The sequence below is a fragment of the Chrysemys picta genome, chromosome 1 (genome assembly GCF_011386835.1).
Source record: "Chrysemys picta bellii isolate R12L10 chromosome 1, ASM1138683v2, whole genome shotgun sequence".
In the NCBI taxonomy this organism is placed as follows: domain Eukaryota; kingdom Metazoa; phylum Chordata; order Testudines; family Emydidae; genus Chrysemys; species Chrysemys picta.
In genome coordinates this window covers 348,401,806-348,424,596 of record NC_088791.1, presented here as the reverse complement: position 1 = coordinate 348,424,596, position 22,791 = coordinate 348,401,806, and the positions used below count along the sequence as shown (strand labels likewise).

At 41.0% G+C, this 22,791-nt stretch overlaps 1 protein-coding gene across 9 annotated transcripts in view; it reads left to right on the top strand.

Annotated features, from left to right (window-relative positions):
• The window catches only part of NUP98 (nucleoporin 98 and 96 precursor), a 54,444-nt gene that overhangs the window by 2,395 nt on the left and 29,258 nt on the right, over positions 1-22,791 (top strand). For 3 of the 9 annotated variants that reach the window (XR_010601426.1, XM_005292176.5, XM_042840237.2), the window contains exons 2-15: positions 4,856-4,959; positions 5,854-5,955; positions 6,065-6,244; positions 8,203-8,342; positions 9,530-9,637; positions 10,456-10,633; positions 13,236-13,402; positions 13,627-13,770; positions 15,136-15,271; positions 18,005-18,097; positions 18,819-18,959; positions 20,095-20,228; positions 21,610-21,797; positions 22,223-22,339. Coding sequence is in view for 8 of the 9 variants with exons in the window: in XM_005292176.5 (XP_005292233.2) it covers positions 4,884-4,959; positions 5,854-5,955; positions 6,065-6,244; positions 8,203-8,342; positions 9,530-9,637; positions 10,456-10,633; positions 13,236-13,402; positions 13,627-13,770; positions 15,136-15,271; positions 18,005-18,097; positions 18,819-18,959; positions 20,095-20,228; positions 21,610-21,797; positions 22,223-22,339 (1,904 nt within the window). In the remaining variant the exon portion in view is untranslated. Of the gene's footprint in view, positions 1-4,745; positions 4,960-5,853; positions 5,956-6,064; positions 6,245-8,202; positions 8,343-9,529; positions 9,638-10,455; positions 10,634-13,235; positions 13,403-13,626; positions 13,771-15,135; positions 15,272-18,004; positions 18,098-18,818; positions 18,960-20,094; positions 20,229-21,609; positions 21,798-22,222; positions 22,340-22,791 lie in introns of those variants that run through there. The other 6 variants (XM_005292177.5, XM_065596599.1, XM_065596619.1 and 3 more) reach the window with 6 other exon arrangements.

Sequence of the window (22,791 nt, the reverse complement as noted above, 5' to 3'; positions counted from 1 at the left end):
AGTTGTTTCAGGGAAGTGAGAAAGCTACAAGTCTAAAGGGAAAAGTTAGGAGGTTAAAATTGAATTGTCATTTAGGCTTCTTAGGAGCAATGTAATTGAAGAAGGAATCTCGAACTTCAGAACTAGGAAGTAAAGATGATACAGAAATTAATATATACAGGAAGGTATAAAAGTTTGGCCTAAATAAATAAAAATCCTTTGAAATGAAGAAAAATCAACTTTTGAAGTAAATTAAGCTAAACAAGAAAAAAGACTCTTATTCCGGAATCAGAGGGTCCATACATGGAGTTACTCTGGAATAGCTGTTCCAGTTTAAATAAACACCCTGCCTTAGGGCAGGTCTTCACTACAGGGGGGGTCGATTTAAGATACGCAAATTCAGCTACGTGAATAGCGTAGCTGAATTTGACGTATCGCAGCCAACTTACCCCGCTGTAGGGACGGCGGCAAAATCGACCTCTGTGGCTTCCCGTCGACGGCGCTTACTCCCACCTCCGCTGGTAGAGTAAGAGCGTCGATTCGGGGATCGATTGTCGCGTCCTGACGGGACGTGATAAATCGATCCCCGAGAGGTCGATTTCTACCCGCCGATTCAGGCGGGTAGTGTAGACGTAGCCTCATTCTCGAATAACTTTCATTTGTAGACAAGCTCTAAGAAGCCTGCCAAACTCAGTGAATCATTCCTTGTCTACACTAGAGTTTGCACTTTCAATCTGCACCAGTTTTGGATAACTTTCCCACTACTCTCCTAAAGTGGTACTGGTGGCTGTCTGAAATCTAGAATGCATTGCTTCTGGAAACTCTTGGTTAGGTACCCATAAAGCACTGTAGTTGAGACAGTTTAAAATGGCAGTAATGAGAGTATGTAACAATTGAATTGCTTCTGAACAAGTCAGCATAGCTAGAGTGGACACACTGAACTGTTTAAACTGGTACCATTATAGAATCAGAATAATAGAAATGTAGGATTGGAAGTGAACTCGAGAGGTCATGAAGTCCATCTATCTGCTCTGAGGTGGGACCAAGTATGCCTAGACCATCCCTGATAGGTGTTAGTCCAGTCTGTTTCTTAAAAACCTCCAATGATGGGGATTCCACAACCTCCATTAGAAACCTATTCAGCAACTTAATTATTCTTATAGTTAGCTTTTTCTAATATCTAACCTAAATCTCCTTTCCTGTACATTAAGCCCATTATTACTTGTCCTTCCTTCAGTGGGCATGGAAAATGATTGCTAGTCCTAAAATATGTTAAGGATGGCTGTTATCAGGTCCCCCCTCTTCTTTTCTCAATACCAAACATGCCCAGTTTTTAAGCCTTTCCTCATTGGTCAGGTTTCTCTAAACCTTTTATCATTTTTATTGCTCTCCTCTGCACTCTCTCCAGTTTATACACACCTTTCTTAAAGTGTGGTGCCTGCAACTGGACACAGTATTCCAGCTGAGGCCTTACCAGTGTTGAATAGAGTTGGGCAGTTACTTCCTGTAGGCTGTTTGGGGTGTGTGTGTGTGTGCGCACTTTGTGTGTGCCATGCTGGCTCTGCACAGATAGCTGTCCCAGCAGACCTCGATCGAACTTCCCAAAAAGACCACAGACGTGGTTCTGCAGTGAAGGCACTTGGCCAAGTTTATTGTCAATGAAGCATGGTCCTAGCTGCCTGGATCATTGCCTACATTTGCACTAGCACATGTGTGCCTATGACAGTGTATGTGTCTCAGTGAATGGTAGGACTTTCCAGTCCCCCTTCGGTTGGACAAAGACACACCCTCTGTGACCCATTTTTTCATACACTGACACAGATAAGTTACGTATTGCCCCTCTGACACGGTTAGTTACCACCCATTACCTTGTACATGTTGATTTGATCAGAACATCTCTATCCATCACTCTCATCCTAACCTTATCTTTAAGAGGGGTCAACGTGTCCCTGTATCATCTTCAGGGAGTGTGTTTACACCATAACTTTGTTTCAAGGTGTTCTGGTCCTACTCTTCTGGAATGTGTTTACTTGAACACTTAGTGCCAAGAGTGCTTGTGTTTTTGAAATGCCAGACCTATTGTTGCCAAGTTCATGTAATGGACAGTGAACCTTCAAGCAAGCATCTGCTTTGTGACTGGGCAGGGCCTGACTTGGCCTGACTCTTGCTCACTCTTTCTTTCAGCAAGTCTTGACTTTAGTTCAGGCCTAGCTTTTTTTTTTTTGGTAACAGCATCGTAGCTGTGTAAGAATAGTTCAGTTCTTTAGTGTAGGTATGGCCTTTCATCACAAGGGTGTAAAGGAGACAAGCAGAGGATAAGGAGACTACAGAGAAGCTAATATTGCTATGTATGTCGTCTTCATGCAGGATAATAGGAGGAGTGGGGGAAAACATGTCATCTGCAAAGAGTAACCAGGGGATAGGCAAAGGTGAGACTTTCAGAGTGTTTTTTTTTTTAATGTTGGGGAACAACTTAAGAACTTGGCTGGCAATAAATTGCTGTGGCTGGATGTTCATCATGGGAGAACTTTGAAGAAACTAAAGAAGGAAAAAATTGTTGAGCTGCTAACAGTTTATCATTAAATTATACCGTACATTTGGCACTCTATCAACATGCTGACTCTGAATTGTTCTTTAGAAGACACCTGAGATAATAGGCATCTTTGAGGTGTGTCTTCACTAGGAAACATAAGAGACAAGGTAGGTGAAGTAATATCTTTTATTGGACCAACTTTTGTTGGAGTGAGAAGCTTTTGAAGTTACACAGAAGTCTTCTTCAAGTTAAGCTTTGTGTAAGCTCAAAAGCTTGTCTTTCTCGCTAACAGAAGTTGGTACAATAAAAGATATATTGCCTCGCTCACTTTGTCTCTCCTGATATCCTGGGACCAACATGGATACAGTAACATTGCATACAGACTAGGAAAGATGATCAGTGTTCTGCACCATTGTACACTTACTTACCAGTGTTGGAAGTCGTAGCACAGACAGGACATAAACATTTTTTATGACAGTGGTAAAAACATCTGCACCCTGTCTATGCAGCAGCCTTTCCAGTTGGTAGCGCTGGTGCAGAAAAACTATGTAATTTCTTATTGTGGATAAAGACCTTGACTGGTGAATCTACCATGTCTTTTTTTTTTTTTTTTTTTTTTTTAATCAAAAGGTTAAGGTTATGCTTAGAATAATCTGCTAAACATTATCTTGGTATTTGGGGTGCATCTGGGATTGGAGTAGCGTTACCCAGCATCTCAGTAAATAAAATACTAGGATGACAAAGAAAACTCAGGCCTGTACCTGTTAGTCTTTAAAGAACCAACTATGGTTGCAATTGTTAGGCTTTCCAAAGGCCCTTTCCATAATTCTTCAAAAGTAGTTAAGGAAATTCTGTAACAATGGGGTGAGTAGTAAATTCAAAAAGGTATCACAAAAGGAAGTCTGTCATGAACGTAATGTCTGTATGCTGCTTTTCCATTTCCTGTGTCTTGTTTGAGGTAGTCAACAAATAGAATACTTGGAGTAAGAATAGAGAGAGTCAGTTCTCATTATAGAAAGCTTTTTTATTGGTTTGTTTAAGATGCCCACTTCAGTTAAGTTATGTATATCACCACAAAGAAGTGTATTTGAATGTTGCTAGTTCTGGACCTAGCACCTGGGGAAATGGGGTGGAATAGGTGGTGGTCAAAATGTTGGATGAAGTCCTGGTGGAAATAGACTGTATGCCAGAATTCAGGTGAAGTTGTCAGAAGACGTGAAAAAATATAGCTTATGCCTTGGTTATCACGGTGTACAGAACGTAAAAAAACAGAAAACTTAGCGGACATCTAACAATCCTAAGTAAGAAATTTATGAATGGGGCCAGGCACCACCATTGAAGTCCAAGGACAGCAGCCATGTCCTGGTAAAGTTCTGCCCTCTGCTGTCCTCAGATGCTAGGAAGGTGGGGATGGGGGTACTTCTGGAATTTCTGCCATAGTGCTTGGAGGGCTTTGGTTGATAGCATCAGCTTCTAGCTAGTAAGGGTCTGAAATTTGAACATCCCCTTCTCCTCCCAACTGCTTGAAAGGAGAATGAGGTCCCTCCTCATTCCCAAAGCCTCCTGGAAGCTCTTAAGGAGAGTGATCTTTGTTCTTCTCCTTCCATAGCCTCTCTCTTTTTTGGGGGGGGGGGTGTTCTCCTACCTTGTGAATAATTACAGTGCATGCCTCTGTTTCTGATGATTTGCCCAAGAAAGTCTGAAATTGTCATGATTTTACAGTTACTGCTGCCCATAGCGATCTAAATAGCACCAGCAAAACTGCCTATGGTGTCATTAATTCAGCAACTGAGGCACTAGAGATTTTTGTCTTTGGACCAAGGAGAATGATGTATTGGCTATTCTTGTTTCACATGTAGGGGGTTCTTGGTAACCATAATTAGACTAAAACTCTTTTGATGAAAGTTTAAATTCTACAGAAACTGATATCTTTCACTCATGGATGAAGCTACTTGGCTCATTGCAGGTTGCAAGTATAATGGACCGGAGCAGGGTCTATAAAGGTTTTAAGTGGAACTTTATATCTGTCTTGCATGACAATCTGGTAACATTTTAACCCAATCAGCTTCTTCACTGACTTTTCAAAGACTGAAAGTTCCCATGATGTTGTTCAGGTCATGTGAGCGTTCTCTGATTCCTACCTCTTAATTGAATTCTGATTGTCCTGAAGAATGATTGTTGCATGAAGGTAATGCAGGATTTCATCTTGGTTTGATGTATTTTGACTTGGGTACTCAAGTGTTCTGAACTTTAGTGCCACTGACTGTGGATGTAAAGAAGCTGAGAAGTTACATCCCAAAATTGGGTTTGGACGAATCACTGAATTACCTGATTTCTTTCCAGGTTTATGAAAACCTGATACATCTTGAAAATGTTTAACAAATCATTTGGAACTCCGTTTGGAGGCAGCGCTGGTGGCTTTGGGACTACTACAACATTTGGACAAAGTAAGTAAGAGCTACCATTGTGTGGTGTGTTTTTTTTTTTTTAATGAAGAAAAACTACTGGTAGTGGAAATGGTAGTTGGAAGTAATCTGCAAATTGGAACTGTAAACTGCAGATAAAGAGAAATGAATGGGGGTGGGAATTAGTTGGACATGATGGAATTTTGTATTTTTTAACTGACACATTAAACTGAACTGGATTCAAAAGTTGGTTTTCATGCACTAGCAAACAAAGTAAGTGGATGATACAATAGTTCTGTAATTCCATGTGTACTCAGCAAAGTGATCACTGGGTAGCTACAGTAGCAATTCTAATGGTGGGGGAAGTCCAATCTTCAAAGGCAGTTCCTTCATGTTGGGGTTGAGGTACATTAGAAAGACCGTGAAGGAGAAGGGCACACACACTGTTGCTGCCCATGGTGAAGAATCTTTGGAATCTGCTGAGCCTACCAACCAGGATGCAAAATAGTGCTATTATAAGCAGGACATGCTTATCCCTAATGGATTTCTAATGTTCTTGTACTGGCTTAATGGCTGATAAAATGCATTGCAGTGTTTCTAAATTTACATTAATAAGCTATATGTAGTGCTGCCTGTCAAATCTAGCTATTCAGTTGAGGAGTGAAAGTAATGCCAAATGTTAAAGTAAACAGTGGAAATCTCTACAGTATGGAACAGGAATCTTTGTATTCCAACATAGATGACTGACACTAACCACTCTTGTAATACTTCATTTTTTCCAGAGTGCTGTAAAAATATTAAATTGCATCATTCAGGTAGAAAACTGAGACCGTGATTTGTTCATAGTCATGGAGTAGGGAAAGCTGGGAGTACAGCAGGAGCACGTGGTTCCTGTGTGTATGTGCCCTTCTCATTATACATGTTGTTGTTGTATAGATGCAGGCTTTGGTACCACCAGTGGAGGAGCATTTGGAACATCAGCCTTTGGGTCAAACAATAACACAGGAAGCCTCTTTGGGAACACACAGACTAAACCAGGTATAGCTGAAGTTGCTCAGTAACCAGAATTCATCACTCTAACTTATTCACCCAGTGTTGCTGAAAATAGCTGTTTAAACTTTAATCCTGTTGTGTATTCTGGTTTCAGGAGGATTGTTTGGTTCAAGTACATTTAGCCAACCAGCCACCTCCTCCACAAGCACTGGCTTTGGATTTGGAACATCAACTGGAACTTCCAACAGCTTGTTTGGGACTGCCAGCACTGGTGGAGGTCTCTTTTCATCCCAGAATAATGCCTTTGCTCAGAATAAACCGGCCGGGTTTGGAAGTGAGTAGAAACTACTGCATGCTTTCCAGCTCTGGTTTCTTGCTTTAAGTAAACATTGAAGGACAATGGTTAAACTAGCATGAAACACATGGTTGAACAAATGGTGCAGATTCATTATGACAACTGTGCCTTCACTACCTTTTCCCTGAAGCTTTGCCAACAGTAGCATTTACTGAGATCCACAGTACTCAGAGGTGAACTGCTCTGCTGTTTATATAATCGGGAGCTAGGACTCTGGGACATGGATCTCAAATACATTGGCTGATATTACTGTTTGCAGCTTGTCCAGTTACAAGACTCGATCTTCCTATTGGATTCGTTTCATTTTAGTTTTTAATCCCTGCAACAGTGTTCTTTCTAGTACCGGGATAAATCACTATTCAATCCTCTGGCACTAGCATGTTAGAAACTCCTGTTATGAAACATATAGCAAAAGGCTTCCTTTACAGCACAACACAGCCCCTGCAGTTGCTGCCACAAACTCTTCTGAGCCAGAGGAGTTACTCCTCGCCCCTGCTTCCCCAAGGGACCAAGCTAATTCCTGAACTGCATTAGAGTCACTTCCATTGCCTCTTGAATTAGTCTTCTAGCGCACGAGCCGTGCACGTAGTCCACAACTTCCCTAGTTGTGGTACCAGGAGCAGAGTGAAACTGGCTAGGATTGTTACTCTTACGTTCTCCATTGCTTGGTAGTAGAATGTACTGAACACAGGCTTGATCTTCTGCTACAGAACATTGCTTCAGGGGAATGTAAATGTAGGGTTCCTGCATTGGTATGAATCCCCAGTAGCAATGTTTTTACTTATTCCACTGATGCCCCTTTAGTGCCTTATGAAAAGCTTTCACAGAATCTCTTGAAAGGTTCTAGAGCAGGTGTCCGCAACCTTTCAGAAGTGGTGTGCTGAGTCTTCTTTATTCATTCTAATTTAAGGTTTTGCGTGCCAATAATACATTTTAACGTTTTTAGAAGGTCTCTTTCTATAAGTCTATAATATATAACTAAACTATTGTTGTTTGTAAAGTAAATAAGGTTTTTAAAATGTTTAAGAAGCTTCATTTAAAGTTTAAACTAAAATGCAGAGTCCCCCAGACCGGTGGCTAGGACCCGGGCAGTGTGAGTGCCACTGAAAATCAGCTCGCGTGCTGCCTTCGGCACGCATGCTATAGGTTGCCTACCCCTGTTCTAGAGGATCAAGAAGCTTGTAGGTAATACAGGGAGTGTTAAATCAGGAACTTGGGGAGTTTTCCAAGCAGGAGATGGTCATCAGAGAAGCAGGATGAAATCTGTGCCAGACAAGATTAAACTTGAGACCTGTTTTCTTAATATCATGGTAGTAGGTAGTTCTACATTATCTTGGATTAGTTTGTGACCGATACTTGATCCCACCTGTATTCATTGAGTCTAGCTGGTCTTTGCCACTGCAAGAGCATTGTTTGCATATAACTTAAGGCAGCTGTATCACGGTCTCCCACAAATATGCATTCTGTTTGACAGACAATATAGCCTCTTCCCCAAAGAAGTTAACCTAAGTTAGGATCTAACGTGAAGAAATAGTAGCACAATAATGGTTGGGGGTGCAATCTAAATAGCTAGACATGGTAATATGGATGTCTTGGTCTGTTTTTACATCCTTAACAGCCGTTGATCTATAGGTTATATACATGACTGTCTCATGAAACCTATCCCAAGTTTGTCCTCAACCAACGAAGCTGTGAGCTATTTCAAAGACATCTAAGTGGTATATGAAAGGAGGAGACAGAAGAAAAGCCTTTAAGCTTAAACGCATGGTTCTGAAACTTAACTCTGTCTCTCAAAGCTCAGTACTCTAGTGTGGTTTGAATAAAATAATTAGGTTGTAGTTCTTAAAAAAAACAAACAAACAAACAAAAAAAACCACCACACTTGGAAAATCTCAAATGACTTTCATTTCAGTATGGATTCTTTTTCTTATTTACAGACTTTGGAACAAGTACCAGCAGTGGCGGTCTCTTTGGAACCACTAACACTGCCTCCAACCCTTTCGGGGGTACATCTGGCTCTCTCTTTGGGCCAACTAGCTTTACTGCTGCTCCAACTGGGACTACCATTAAATTTAACGTAAGTGCTGTGTATTTTCTTAAGGTCTGACTTCTGCTTACTGTAGGGAACTGTACATTCTGCTATTCTTTACTTTAAAATGTTGGCTTGCTAGGAACTGTGGAATAAAATAACTGATTCATAGGCAGTTGTAGAAGGCATGTGCGCTTCAGTAGAACTATTGCAGTGAAGGCAGCTTGTGCAAGCAGTTGTCCGGAAATAATTCACCAGCTTGCTTTGGTATGGGAAACCTAGATTAACTTCTCATCTAGACTTGTTAGAGCTGCATAGACCTAGAGCTTGTGTCTGAATTCTTGCCAAACAGACTTTATTACTAGCTGTCATTTAAAATAGAATTTTCAGAGTGCTGCCAAACGTTAAAATTCTATTGCAACTTTTTTATAATCAAGACTAAATTCTTACTAATAGCAGTGGAGACTAAGCTTTGTTGGTATGTTAGTGGTATGTTGTCCCCTTTGGAGTCAGTGCAGCTCTAGAAAGATTAATTGAAACACCAAGAATCTTTCTAGATTACTCTTTAGGTTGAGGCCCCTTTAAGAGATGTCTGGAATAAATGACCCTGAAGATTCTGTGGCAGTTGAGAAGTGAATGATGGTCCGAAAGAGGAGAAACTGCAAAAATGGGGTAATAGTGAAAGGTTTCAACCTCTGTCTGCCCTGGAGGGCAGCTGAGGATGCGGAGCATCCTGCCAAACACCCCTGTGACTGATCTTTACAAACTTAAAGAGGGCTGAGAGTGCACACAACATACTGCAGCATCCTAATAGAAATGGAGACTTTTCACTGAAACCATCTCTCAGGAAATGATGAACTTCAAAGGAATGGACAGAATAGTGAAAACAGACTTGAGCATATGTGATCCTCCCTAGGTTAGGGAGAAAGGTTGTTGGGGATAACTCTCAAAGGCTTTAGAGAACTATATCAGAAGTCTGGGGACATGTTGCCTTTAAAAATTACAAACTAAAAAGGCAAATTGCACTGAATTCTGAGAATTATTGGGGGGGAATTTACTGTGCTCACTGATGTTGAAGGCCACAGCTACACATAGCACTGTGCTGCACCATTCCAGTGCCTGTATTAAATTTAGGCTTTGTATTTAGGCAGTATGTATCTGGACAGTAGACATTTACACTTATAAAAACATAGGTGGATGTGAAACAAATTGAGTATCTAACTCTTTTCTTGCAGCCACCAACCGGCACAGATACTATGGTAAAATCTGGAGTTAGCACTAACATCAGCACTAAGCACCAGTGTATTACTGCTATGAAGGAGTATGAAAGCAAATCCCTAGAGGTCAGTCAAATCAAAGATTTAAACTTTTTTGCTTCCTCCCTCACTAAGCTTCGGTCTTATGACTTGTATGGTATATGAGCATCCTGACGTTAGGTCCATACAGTACATTAAAATATTTAATCTTCGGTACCTGCATCATTTTAATGATGTTGTTCTTTGAAAGCTGTTACTTTTCTAAAGTGATATACCTGTGGCAGGCTGGCGTGTCATCCAGTAGAGCAATTCGCTTTTCATTTGCATCAGCTGGGCTTTTAAATGCTTAACATGGCATCCTCTACAGATCTGAAAATAACTCTTAGACTATCTTGGGATGAAAGGGAGAAACATACTGTAAAGAACAATTCTTCCTCGTAGAGGGAATGAGAGGATGATTAGCATTTAGGGACTGTGGAGCTCTCTAGTAGTATTCTCTTCAGGGTCTTCACTCTGAAAACTCTTCACTTGAAAGGCAAATTGTTTGTAAAACTTAAACAAGTCTCCTAGTCAAAAGGCCCTGTTAACTTTACAAGGTGGGTCATTATTTATTAAAAAAAAACCTTTCACAAGCTTAACGTGAACTAGTGGGTGGACTTAAGGAAACCTACCATTAGAACTGGAATTAACTTAAGCATAGAATATTATTGAAACTTGTAACATCTCTAAAGTGGCAATAAACTTTGAATGTACCCTCTGTATATGTTGGGATTTTTTTTTTGAGGGGGCGGCAGGTGTCCAATTTCTGAGCTTAGTGCATCTAAGAGCTACAACACAATTGATCAAACTTGGTTTGTCCCACATGGCATGACGGTGTAAAGAAAACTGGTGTTTTTTTTGGTTAGGAACTCCGTTTGGAAGATTACCAGGCAAACAGGAAAGGGCCCTCAAATCCAGCGGTAGCAGCTGCGGGGTTATTTGGATCCTCCACAGCTACATCCAGCGCAGCTACTGGACTGTTCGGCTCCTCCACCACTAATGCAGGTTTTTCATACGGACAGAATAAAACGGCTTTTGGAACCAGTAAGTGTTGCCATACCTGCTAGCTTTACTGTCACCATAGACCTTGGTACTTAAGAATTCAAGGCTACTTACCTTTTTCCCCACTTTGCTCTTAGGACAATTTACATTAGTAAACTCACTTTATACAACCAGATTATGACTATTATCAAACTTTGGTTGTTAAACATTTGTTACACAAACCTTGCATCAGTTCCTGCACCAATGTAATGTCTTTCAACAAATATTGAGAGGGGATCTGACATTACAAGAAAGCTTACAGTCCTTGTGTGCTATTAACAAAAAAAAATCATTGATAAATAGAACTCATTCATGATATTGGTAGTGTAATCAATCAAACACATGGGAGTGAAGTCTAGCCCAGTTCTGCCAACTAAATCAGGACAAAACCCCAATAGAAAATGTACTTAATACTTGCAGGAACTTCCTTCATTAGAGCAAAATTGGGATAACTTCTGCTACGTTAGATGAAAAAACCTAGCCTCCTGCTGCCCTCTTGGCACAAGCAGCATATGTGTACCTCCATTGCAGGGGTCTGTTGACCAAAGAAAATAACTGAAAACCAAGTGGAGTAAACAATCTTGTTAAAAAATCAGTGCTAGCCCAAAACTGAAATGTGTTAGTGGGGAGAACAGCTCAAAAATAGATTAGATTGGTAACTAAGTTGCAATACAGAACTTGTGGTAACATTTCCTTACATTCAGATGTGCAGTATTAGGGCAGACTTGTACAGGAACTCGTTACTTAATGTTGTAGTTCTGTTCCTGAAAAATGCGACTTTAAGCGAAGCGATGTTAAACAAATCTAATTTCCCCGTAAGAATTAATGTAAATGAGGGGGTTAGGTTCCAGGGAATTTTTTTCAACAGACAAAAGGCTCTCTCTCTCTCTCTCTCTCTCTCTCTCTCTCTCTGTTTTAAACCGTTTAATACTGGTACACAGTGATGATTGTGAAGCTTGGTTGAGGTGGAGGAGTCAGAGGGTGGGATATTTCCCAGGGAACACCTTACTGCTAAATGAACTAGCAATTGACTGAGCCTCAAGGGTTAACTCTCACAACACTCTACAAGGCAGCAGGAAAGGAGGGAGGGCAGACATAGACACACCCTGTGTGTCAGAGAAAAAAATGCACATTTCCTCTTTAAGTAGCTGACCCCAGGCTTAAGTACACTGCCTTGTTAATTAAATCAGCTTGCTGAGACCTGAGATGGCAGCTACTGCGTACAAGCTCCCTCCCTCCCTGTGTGTCCCCCCTGCTCTATGGAAGATGGGGTAAGCAGGGTGCAGGAGCAGGGGGGAGGGGAAGACACCCTGACATAGCACCCTTCTTCCCTGTCCCCCCCCGTACAGCAAGCAGGAGTCTCTGGGAGCAGCTCCAAGGCAGAGAGCAAGAGTAGCACATGGGAGTGTGGAGCTGATAGGAGGCTGCTGGTCCACCCTGGTTCCAACCACCGACTGGTGTTAGAAGGGAGCATTTCACAACTTTAAACGAGCATGTTCCCTAATTGATCAGCAACTTAACATCGAAACAACGTTAACCGGGGTGACTTTAAGTGAGGAGTTCCTGTATAACTATAAAATCAGTGACCATAAACTGAAGATGGAAACTGCTGCACAAACATTGTTTAGACAGCAGTGAATGCCTACCCCATCAAGGAGTAAGATCTTGCCTTGGGCACATTTTAAGGTTCTTGTGGATTGGGTTAAGTCAGCCATCTTAGGGTATGGTTTTCATACACAATTCAAAGCCTCCCATGAGATTGGCCATACATTACTTTCTCTGTGTCCATGATGTCCCATGACTGGTTGGTCCAGAGGAACATAGCAGGAAAGGTCAGGTTGTGAGCACAAGAGACAAACTTTGATATGAGCTGGAGCTAGACTATCGAAATTATTGAAGAGATAACCATGACCGTGAACTTTATCACTTTTCAAACAAAGTGAAAAACTCATTTCTTTGGATGTGGCTTGATAAGTTTTTGTTTGACAGGAAGTGCTGAAAGTACACACAGTCACACGCAAGCAGAACTAGTAAAGTTGTTTCTCCTAGAGGCTGAAAAAGAATAAAAAATTAATATTTGGGAGAAGTTTAGACAGTCCTATGTATTGGCAGCTGTAGAAGTTGCTAGCTAATAGTAGACTTTGAACTTTGATGTTGGGTGTCATCTGTAAGATTTGTTCCTTTTGCTAACCTTTTTTGGTTGCCTTTCCTCCCCCTATGCAATCAGGCTAGTCAGATGTTGGCACCACAATCCAATTGGTACAATACAGGTCCAGCTAACCATGTAAAACGTGTCATTGGTCAGTCAGATCTATGAGAGAATATTTATCACACTTGCAAGCGGTCCCTCTAGAATAAATCCCAGTATTTGTTTAATACTAGCACTGATGATCATAGGCAGGTTTAAAAAAAAATCACATCTAACAGGGTACATGAACCATTAACTTTTTAAATTTTGGATACAGTATTCATGACTTTCCACATGCCACTGTTACTTGATTTTGAATGACTGGTTTGTGCATTTATCTTACTCGACTCCAGTGCCTCAATGTGACTCCGGGCTCTAAGTCTGTAATCTGTACTCTCATTTCCTTGCCAATCATAGGTACAACTGGCTTTGGAACAGGAACAGCCGGGAGCCTTTTTGGTCAGCAGCCTCAGCAGACTACCAGTCTGTTCAGCAAACCATTTGGCCAGGCCACCACAACGCAGAACACTGGCTTTTCTTTTGGGAACACCAGCACTCTTGGACAGCCAAATACAAACACGATGGTAAGAGGGTGAGAGCTAGTTGTATGTAAAGCTGTAAATCTTCTGTAATATAGGTTGGTGAAAATATATTCCATTCCCTATCAAAGGGTTTATCATGGCTTCTGAGCATTAACTCTGATCTTCAGAGCTACTTTTATCTTGGCAATAGTCCAACAAAAGTGCTATAACTATTCTTTGGTGGAGTAGATACTGGTCCTTTTTTCAAACAAGATTTATGTTTGCAGGGTTTATTTGGGGCAACCCAAGCCTCGCAGTCTGGAAGCCTTTTTGGAACAGCTGCCAACACAAATGCTGCCACTGGATTTGGAACGGGAACTGGAACTGGGCTCTTTGGACAAGCCAACACAGGATTTGGTGTTGGCGGTTCGGTATGTCTGTACCTTAGTAATGAAATTGACTAAAGTTGTAAAAACTTCATTATTTTTAGAGGCCTGTAGCAGGTTTCTGTGCATTTATGTCCCCCTGCAAAGTAGTACGGTCTGAACCGTCAAGGTATTTCTAGTGACTTCATAAAATCACATTGCTTTTATAATTTCACTATAATCCCAGGGAACTAGAGCCTTAACTGTTATACTAAGGGTATAATATAAAATATATAGAATGAACACCGGTCCCATGGAGGTGCTGAGAATATGTTATAGGAGCTGACAGGCAAATGGCTGGTACTGTCTAAACATGCTCAAGTTCTGGAGTATAGTCTCAAAAAGCACAAATGACAAAGGTGCCCGAGTAATTGACCTATAAAATAATTGGTAGTGAGTGTACACTTGTCTTCACTACTCGGGAGATCAATGCTGCTGCAATCGATGCAGCGGGTGTCAATTTAGCGGGTGTTCCCTAGACTCGCTAAATCGATGGCAGAGCACTCTCCAGTCGACTCTGGTACTCCAGCTCCCCGAGAAGAGAAACGTAAGTTGATCGGAGAGCATCTCCCATCAACGCAGTGCAGTGAAGTCAACCTAAGCTACGTCAACTCCAGCTACGTTGTTCATATACCTGGAGTAGCGTAAATTAGGTCGATTTACCCCGGTAGTGAAGACACGCCCTTAGATAAGACTAAAGTTGTTAGCAGAGCCAAACCGCTTCACATCTGAGTATCTTTGTACTACATATGACACAAGGAATAAAAACCCTATACATGTGTGGAAACACTATTCTTATAAAAATCCTTAACTTCTAAAATCACTAGTTCACATATGAATTTAATTTTACATACTTTAATATATTGGTAATGAACTTTGCTCTAGCATTTACATGCTAACACTTGACTTCAGGCCCTTGGGTTGCTAAATGAACCGAACTGTAGCAGGAGTAATAAAGAATCTTGAGTGCCTTAGCTCTACGCTTCTTCAGAGCATTTGTAGGTGCTCATAGTACTGTGATGGGCACATTATTTAAAATAAAAACTAATTCAACAGAATTTGACATTCTGTTGGTGAGTTGGATATTGAACACATTGATGCTGACTTTTTTTGTAATAGACTTGTTAAATTAGTTCAGCAATAGAATTCTTTTAATTCCATCTCACTGTAGCTGTGTCAGTGTTTTCCTGACAGCCAGCTAAACCAATGCCCAAGTTTTATACACAGATAATGGGCCACTGCTAACTTTGGATCAGGAGATTTTCCTTGGCAGCCTTAAATCTATCTTGTACATAGGTGCATTACAACTTCATTTCATAGTAAGTGTAACATGGATGTCAGAGTTTTAAAAGCATGTTGCTCTCCTTTCAGACCCTGTTTGGTAAGCCTGCTGGATTTGGAACCACCACGACCAGTGCTCCTTCGTTTGGTACAACTACTGGCAGCGGGCTCTTTGGTAACAAACCAACCCTGACTTTAGGAACCAATACAAACACTTCCAATTTTGGTACATATAAGAAAGTGGGATTCAATCTCTTAAAGTTACACTGAATATACCACACACCAGGCTACTGAATCTTATACTAAATGATTGTGAATCTTAAAATGCTCAGGTAAGCTGTGCTTGATGCATATTGCTGAAGGGGAAAGCTTGAGGTCTTGGACAGTGACTTGTTCCTCTTCTGGTTGTAAACTGATTTTGCATTCTATTTGTATGGGAATTTCAGGTTCAGTACGCTACTGTCTTCTTGCAGACTTTGTAGACAGTACTCTCTGAACCAGTTAAGAGGTAGATGGTTGAGTTTTAAAAAAATGCACCATTACTTAATAGCAAATACCATGTGGTGCATATTAATTCAAACAATATAAAATTTATAGGTATGAATGAGAATACAATATACAAATTCTCCAAGAGGTTGTAAGGGTCAGGGTAAAGCTTTTATGTTTTGTTGCAGTATCTAACTACTTCATTTATAGCTGAACTAGTAACTTGTTAAATACTGGGCATTTCATTAATGTTGGCTCCAAAAGTAGGTGAAGTTGAGTGAATACAAGGGTTATTGTGTAAGATACCAAGTCAGTGATGTCGTTCTCTTTTTAATAAGTCCCATGAAATTTGTTATCTTTTGGTTTTACAGAGCTGAGACCAAAGAAGCTGCATGCTAAAATTGAGAGAAATCGTTGCTTTAGAACTACTGAAATGCTGATTTATGTTGGCATAAAATCGAAGTGTGAAATGTAATCCTCTCCCAAAAGAGAGGTTCAGGCGTCTGTCAAATGAGCTTTGACTGGACAGTCCAGCAGGCATGGGATGGATTTGTGCTAGTCAGGCTTAAAGGAGGGTTCTTTGTTTTGAGAAAAGGTCAATTTTAAATCCAGTGTTCCAGCTTTTGTAGAAGAGTAATTGGCTATCGTTCTGTTTCTGGGCTGCTGCTAATCTTGGTGTTGAAGCACTTTTGTTCTCTGAAGTGTATACTTTTCAGTAGCAAACAATGTTGGCTGTAGCACGCTTCATTCTTAACTAATCTGTGATACTTGCATTGATGCAATTTGTAAGAGGATGGTACACCTCTATCCCGATATAACGCTGTCCTCGGGAGCAAAAAATCTTACCGCGTTCTAGGTGAAACCGCGTTATATCGAACTTGCTTTGATCCTCCGGAGTGCGCAGCCCTGCCCCCCTGGAGCACTGCTTTGCCACCTTATATCCTAATTCGTGTTATATTGGGTCGCGTTATACCAGGGTAGAGGTGTAGTTTGGTATTTTATTTCTGATGTTAATGCTGTTACTCTGACTCTGTTGCCCTTGCATGGACTAACCACCGTCTTTTTAATTGGATGGCTTCACAATCTTCAGTTTAACCGCTAATCTGCCTATTGTTAGATTTGGATTGCATTTGACTTAAATTAAAGAAATGGCATTGAACTGTGCACTCCTATGTACTTGAGTTGTGAACTGCTTCCTCAGTAAGAATCAGAGGTGTGTGGTATAAACAGTGTAAAACGGGACTTGTTTTGTCCAGTGGGGTTGAAGAAACTTTAAAACCATCTTGTTCTGCTACCACATCTAGATCCTTTCTGGTTTTCAGTAAAATCTGAAATCTTGATATCTATAATTGAAACATACCTTGGAAGGCAATACTGTTCTGTAATAGTGTTTTTAGTTGTGCTTGAGTGGTGAATATCTATTACATTACTGTTAAAATCCTTTGCCATAGCTATCCTCTTTTGAGGAAACCTTAAGTGGCAAATGCCAAGCCTGCTCACTCTAAATATATTTTCTGAAACAAGACAACATAGATTTCACAGTCCTTCAAGTTTTTTCCTCATGTATTCATTTGTGTTCAATATTAAATATATAGACAACAGGATCTTTTCATGGAAGTTAATTTGCAGCTGCATATTCCCTACCTGATGATGTATGAAAAACTACTGTCAATCTGTGGGGCTGATTATAATCTTAGACTATGGGTGGAAAATAAGCAAATGGAATTGCTTACAAACTTTTATGCAGTTGCTGTTTTTTAGGGGGGTGGGAGGGGGGTGCAGGATGCTGCAGCAAAGGAAATACAAACACCTATATGCAGAACTCTAAATACTCAAATGGCTGAGTCATCAGTTGGTTTATAAATCCTAGATTTACCTCTCCTCTTCTGGTAGGCAGGATTTTGTGCAGTGTTTGGTTAGTTTTCAACCATCCCATCTTTTGTAGAGAGGAGTACTAATACAGAAAAGTCATTTTGTTGTGGAGCTCTTCCAGATTACCCATTAGCTTTTGGCTATTTGTCCTTATTTACTTACACTTCAGTAAGAACTCAATTTTTTTTTTTAATGGCTGCTTGAAGGTATCTAATTGTGAAGACATGCTCTCACTTGGAGCACACTTGTCTTCCTACTGTGTCCTAGTTTGATTCTTTGCTCAGTGATGTCTGTCTTGCTGATGTACTGTCAAGCCTGCTTTTTCATTGGTGGTCTGTAATGATAATCCAGCCACTCTTCTCTCAGCCCAAACTTAGACCCTATCTAGATGTCACAGAAATGCTTTTAAAAACTCTAATGTGGCTTTAAAACACCTTTTCACCATCTGAAGGCCTTAAATTCTGTTTGAGCTCCAGAAACATCATGTGCTAATGTTGGCAAAGTTGTCCTTAGTCAGGTGATGCTTGTTCGCTTAGAATCCTTTGCAGAGGAAGTTGAATGTTAACTTAAAAGTGATGCACTAATTCTTTTGTACTCCTAGGTTTTGGTGCGAGCACTGCTGGGAATAGTATCTTCGGAAATAAACCTGCAGCTGGAACTCTCGGCGCTGGACTTGGAACAGGATTTGGAACAGGTTAAAAAAAAAAAAAAGCCTCCAGGGGATGGTGTGTAATACTGTGGCATCCATAATTGGGATTTCTTTCTAACTGTAGTAACAGTTCAGGATCTGTAGTGGCAGGTATTGGGGAAAATCCAGAGACTGGACTGCCCCAGAGCAGAAAGAATGAAATTGAGTCTGCACTCTTTGAAATGCCTTTTTAGCACTCTGAGAGACATCTCTTCCTCCCTCTCCCCCCCCTTTCCCAGTTCATACACGACCTTGTGCAGTAGAAGATATTAATAGGTTATTGAGGGTTCACACAAGAATGTTATGCTGTCTAGTTAGCTACAAGTTTAAATTTCCAGTACATTGTGGTATCTAGTCCTTTAACATCTTTCAACTCTCTGGTTAGTGAGTGTTTGTTTGTTCTGCTTAAACCCGATCTGTGTTGGAATTGGGCTTTCGGAATGTAAAGTGTTAAAATGGTAGGAGCTTACCAAGGGTTAATAGTTAACTGTGGTTCAGAGAATGTATAGGATTAGATTAATAATTTGCTCTAATAATGTGATCAGAACAGGAAAGTATTCCCTTGACTTGTAAGAATCCACAGATAACTTACAATGGGTGCGGTAAGACTTCTTTTTGCAGTTCAACAGATGATAGTTGAGGGAATTCTTAAATGTGTGGACTAAACTTAATTTGTCTGCAAGCGCGTAATGGAACCTTCTGTAAACTGCTGCTGTCCTCTGTGTAGCTCTTAGCGCAGGGCAGACTTCACTATTCGGAAACACCCAGCCTAAATTAGGTGGAACACTGGGAACAGGAGCATTTGGAGCACCTGGATTCAATACATCAACAGCCACCCTGGGCTTTGGAGCTCCCCAGCCTGCTGTGGGTAAGAGTGCAATTTACCAAGTTTAGTTACTTGAATCCAAGGTAGTGGAACAGTATCTGTTGCAGATCCTAGCCAAGATAATGGTGTGGCTGATACAGGACTCTACTTAGTAAAAAATTCAAAGAGCATAATATAATCAATCCAAATCAACATGGGGTTAGGGAAGATAGATCCTGTCAAATTAACTTTCTTTTTTAATGAGATGGCAGGTTTGGTTGTTAAAAGTAAGTGTTTGGTGGAATATACTTACCCTACAAAAGTCTATTTGATTTCATATTGCATGACATTTAAAAAATAAACAAAACCTAGAACAATAGGAAATTTAAATGGCAGACATAAGTGGATTAAAAACTGGCCACCTGATAAGTCTCAAAATGTAATTGTAAATGGGGAATCACTGAGTGGGTGTATTTTTAGTGGGGTTCTGCAGTGATTGGTCCTTGGCCCTATGCTGTTTAACTTTTATCAGAGGCCTGGAAAATCATCACTGATAAAGTTTGCAGATGGCCCAAATTGGGAGTGGTAAATGATGAAGAGGTCACTGATACAGAGCAATCTGGATTGCTTGGTAAGCTAGGAGCAAGCAAACTGCACGTTATAATGTGGCTAAATGTATACATCTAGGAACAAAGAATGTAGGTCATACTTAGGGTGACTCTATCCCAGGAAGCAGTGACTCTGAAAAATTTGGGGGTCATGGTGGATAATCAGCTGAACAAGTGAATTTCAAGATAGTTGAACCTTCAGAAAAAGATCTTGCACCAACATTAATTAGACTTTGAAGGGACACAGCATGCTGGTATTGAAACTAACAAGTGCAGATAACCATTAAAAGGTTCTGCCAGGCCACATTAGGCTCCTGGCTAATCTGCACAACTCCCTTCATTTTAGCTTTGCACAGGGGAAACTGATTTGAACTTGGTAAATAATTCTGATATACAAGAAGGAATAGAATTCAGCTGGCTTTACAGGGCTGACAGAGGTAAAATGTACTGTCACTGAAGTCAGCAGATACAACTGTGAATACCCACAGGGAACAGATCTGGTAAAGAAGAGGCCACTTCTAAATGCCCTGAGATGAGTCTGAGTGCTAAATACATGGTTAGAAAAGATTAATCTCTCCAACTTTATCTAGCATTGACAGACCCAAATGTTTCAGCCGCCCAACAAGCAGCCCTCCAGCAGCACTTCAACAGCTTGACCTACTCACCCTTTGGAGATTCTCCTCTCTTCAGAAACCCTATGTCAGACCCAAAGAAGAAAGAAGAGGTGAGAACTCAAATTCTTCAGAACACATTTTTTGGATAAGATTGTGTTTATTGTAACTTCTATATCTGGATTAGTTTTAATGACGATACGAACATTTAGGGGCCCATTTTCCTAATATCCTAGTCTTTAGCCTGGGGTGTTGAGAAACTAAATGGTATGTAACTAAGGCTCCATCTTTGTCACAGATACCATGACTTTCCGTGACCACCATGACTTCTGCAGTAGCCCCATGCGGCTGTCCCAGGAGCTGCCTGAGTAGCTCGGGTAGTTCCGGGATCAGTCGCACTGGCTGCTGCTGGGGCAATCTCAGGGTCCCCAACCAGAACAGCAGGAGTTTGGGTGTGGGGGAGCTTGGGGTTGGGGCTGCTGCTTACCTGCGGGGGGCTCAGCTCCCCTGGCTCCACATGCTGCTTCTGCTGCAGCCAGGCACCGCCCCCAGAGCTCCCACTGGCTGTAGTTCCCAGCCAATGGGAGCTGCAGAACTGGGGCTTGGGGCAGAGCAGAGGCAGCATGTGGAGCTCGAGGGAGCTGGGTAAGGAGCCTGCCCCAGCACCCATGGTGCTTCCCTGGGTTGTGACCTCCCCCCGGGCTGTGCCTCCCTCCCCAGCACCTGCGGTGCTCCACTCTGACCCCAATGGACAGGTCATGGGCCCGTGAACTTTTGTTTACTGCCCGTGACATGTCCATGACTTTTACTAAACATACCCATGATTAAAATGTAGCCTTATATATAACACATACATTCTCACTATTTTATCTGCAACAGACAGCCGCTTGGGATACCTAACTGCATATATTGTGGTCATATATTAGACTTCTGTCTTCAGAGATGCCAAGCATCTGGCATTTCCAATGAGCTCTGTGGGTGTAGTAGATGCTCAGAATCTCTAAAAATCAGGCACTTGGATGATTCACAGTTATAGATTATAAATCCATGTGTGATCTCATTGCAATTTTTTTCCAAACGTTCTCATGTAAGATTCTGGCACTTACTTTACCAGCGTGGGGAAAACTCACTCTAAAGGAGCAGCAGTATTGCTGACATAGCTTACTAAGTAGGTCTGATTTTATTTCTTAAACAAGTGGTGGTAGTTTAAGCAAGCCACCTGCCAAAAGCACTAATCAGACCTCAAATTGAGCTAGCACTGTTGCTGCCAAATCAGTAGACAAACCAAGAATACAGGGTGAATGTCTATAGTTAACTTGTCTTACGTCACTTCTGAAGTCTTGTTTTTTAGTTTGTTCAGGGCAGAGGTTTTTTGTCCTGACAACAATACTGGTCTAACTTCTGTGAAAATAAACAAGAAAACGTTAATCCTGTTCAGACTTAAGTAGTTTGAAAATCTATTTTTTCGGCTACATGAGTTTTTCTTTGTCTCAGAGACTGAAACCAACTAATCCAGCAGCCCAGAAGGCCTTGACTACGCCAACCCATTACAAACTGACCCCGCGACCAGCAACCAGAGTGCGACCGAAAGCTTTGCAGACAGCAGGATCTTCCAAATCTCACCTCTTTGATGGGCTGGATGATGATGAGCCATCTCTATCCAATGGTGCATTCATGCCCAAGTTAGTTTTCTTTTCTCTGTTAGAAATGGCCTGTGTTCAGTAATAAAACATAGGCTTTAGAAAGCTTCCTGTTGTATGAGGTTGGCCTTTCTATTTAATATTAGCCCTGGAAGTCACTTCATCTCTTCTCTGAAGTGGTGTGGTGGTAAGGCCGACGCAGTGTTTTTAAAAAACATCCCCTCCCGACCCTCCCCCCCCCCCAATCAATTGGAATAACAAACTGACAGCTCATACCCCTCTTGCTACCATCTGCTGGCAAAGACTAACAAGACTTGGCAGCAGTTATGGCATTGTCATGACAGAATGCTAGCTAATGTGGCTTAAAGTTGGCTTAAATATTCTCCCACCCCCTGGAACTCTTGGGTCAAAAGTATGGCTCTCGTGTGCTACAGATCACTGAGAACTGTTGCTTTCGTTTATTTTAGGAAGAGCATCAAGAAGCTGGTTTTGAAAAACCTCAACAGCAGCAACTTGTTTTCTCCTGTCAGTCGTGAAGCTGAAGATCTGGAACCTCCATCCGAGTATCCAGAGAATGGAGAGCGGTATGTTTGTGTGACACAGCTGATTATGCCGCTAGGAAACAGTCTTTAGTTAATACTTTCTCCTGAACAAATAAACCGATGAAAAAAGCTCTCTAGAATCTAAATCTATACAGTGCATAACCCTCTTGTTTAGAAATAAGCTCATAGCTATTTGTGGGATCCACTAAGTCGTCAGTAGCTTAACAGTACTATGAGAGCTGTTTATAGACATCTTTGCAATGCTGATGTCATGGCAGTAGTTATGTTTTAAATATCCAAATAAGAATATGGACTGATAATAAATAGATTTTTGTCTGACTGATTTTTTTCCATCTAGTTGAGACTAAAATTCTTAATTGTAAAACAAGCTGTTTATAGAGGGACTTCAGGTTCTAGGAGGTTAACAGAGATGTTTAATCAACAAAGATAATCAAGTTGTGGAACTGTGAATAAAATGTTGTTGTTTACCCTTT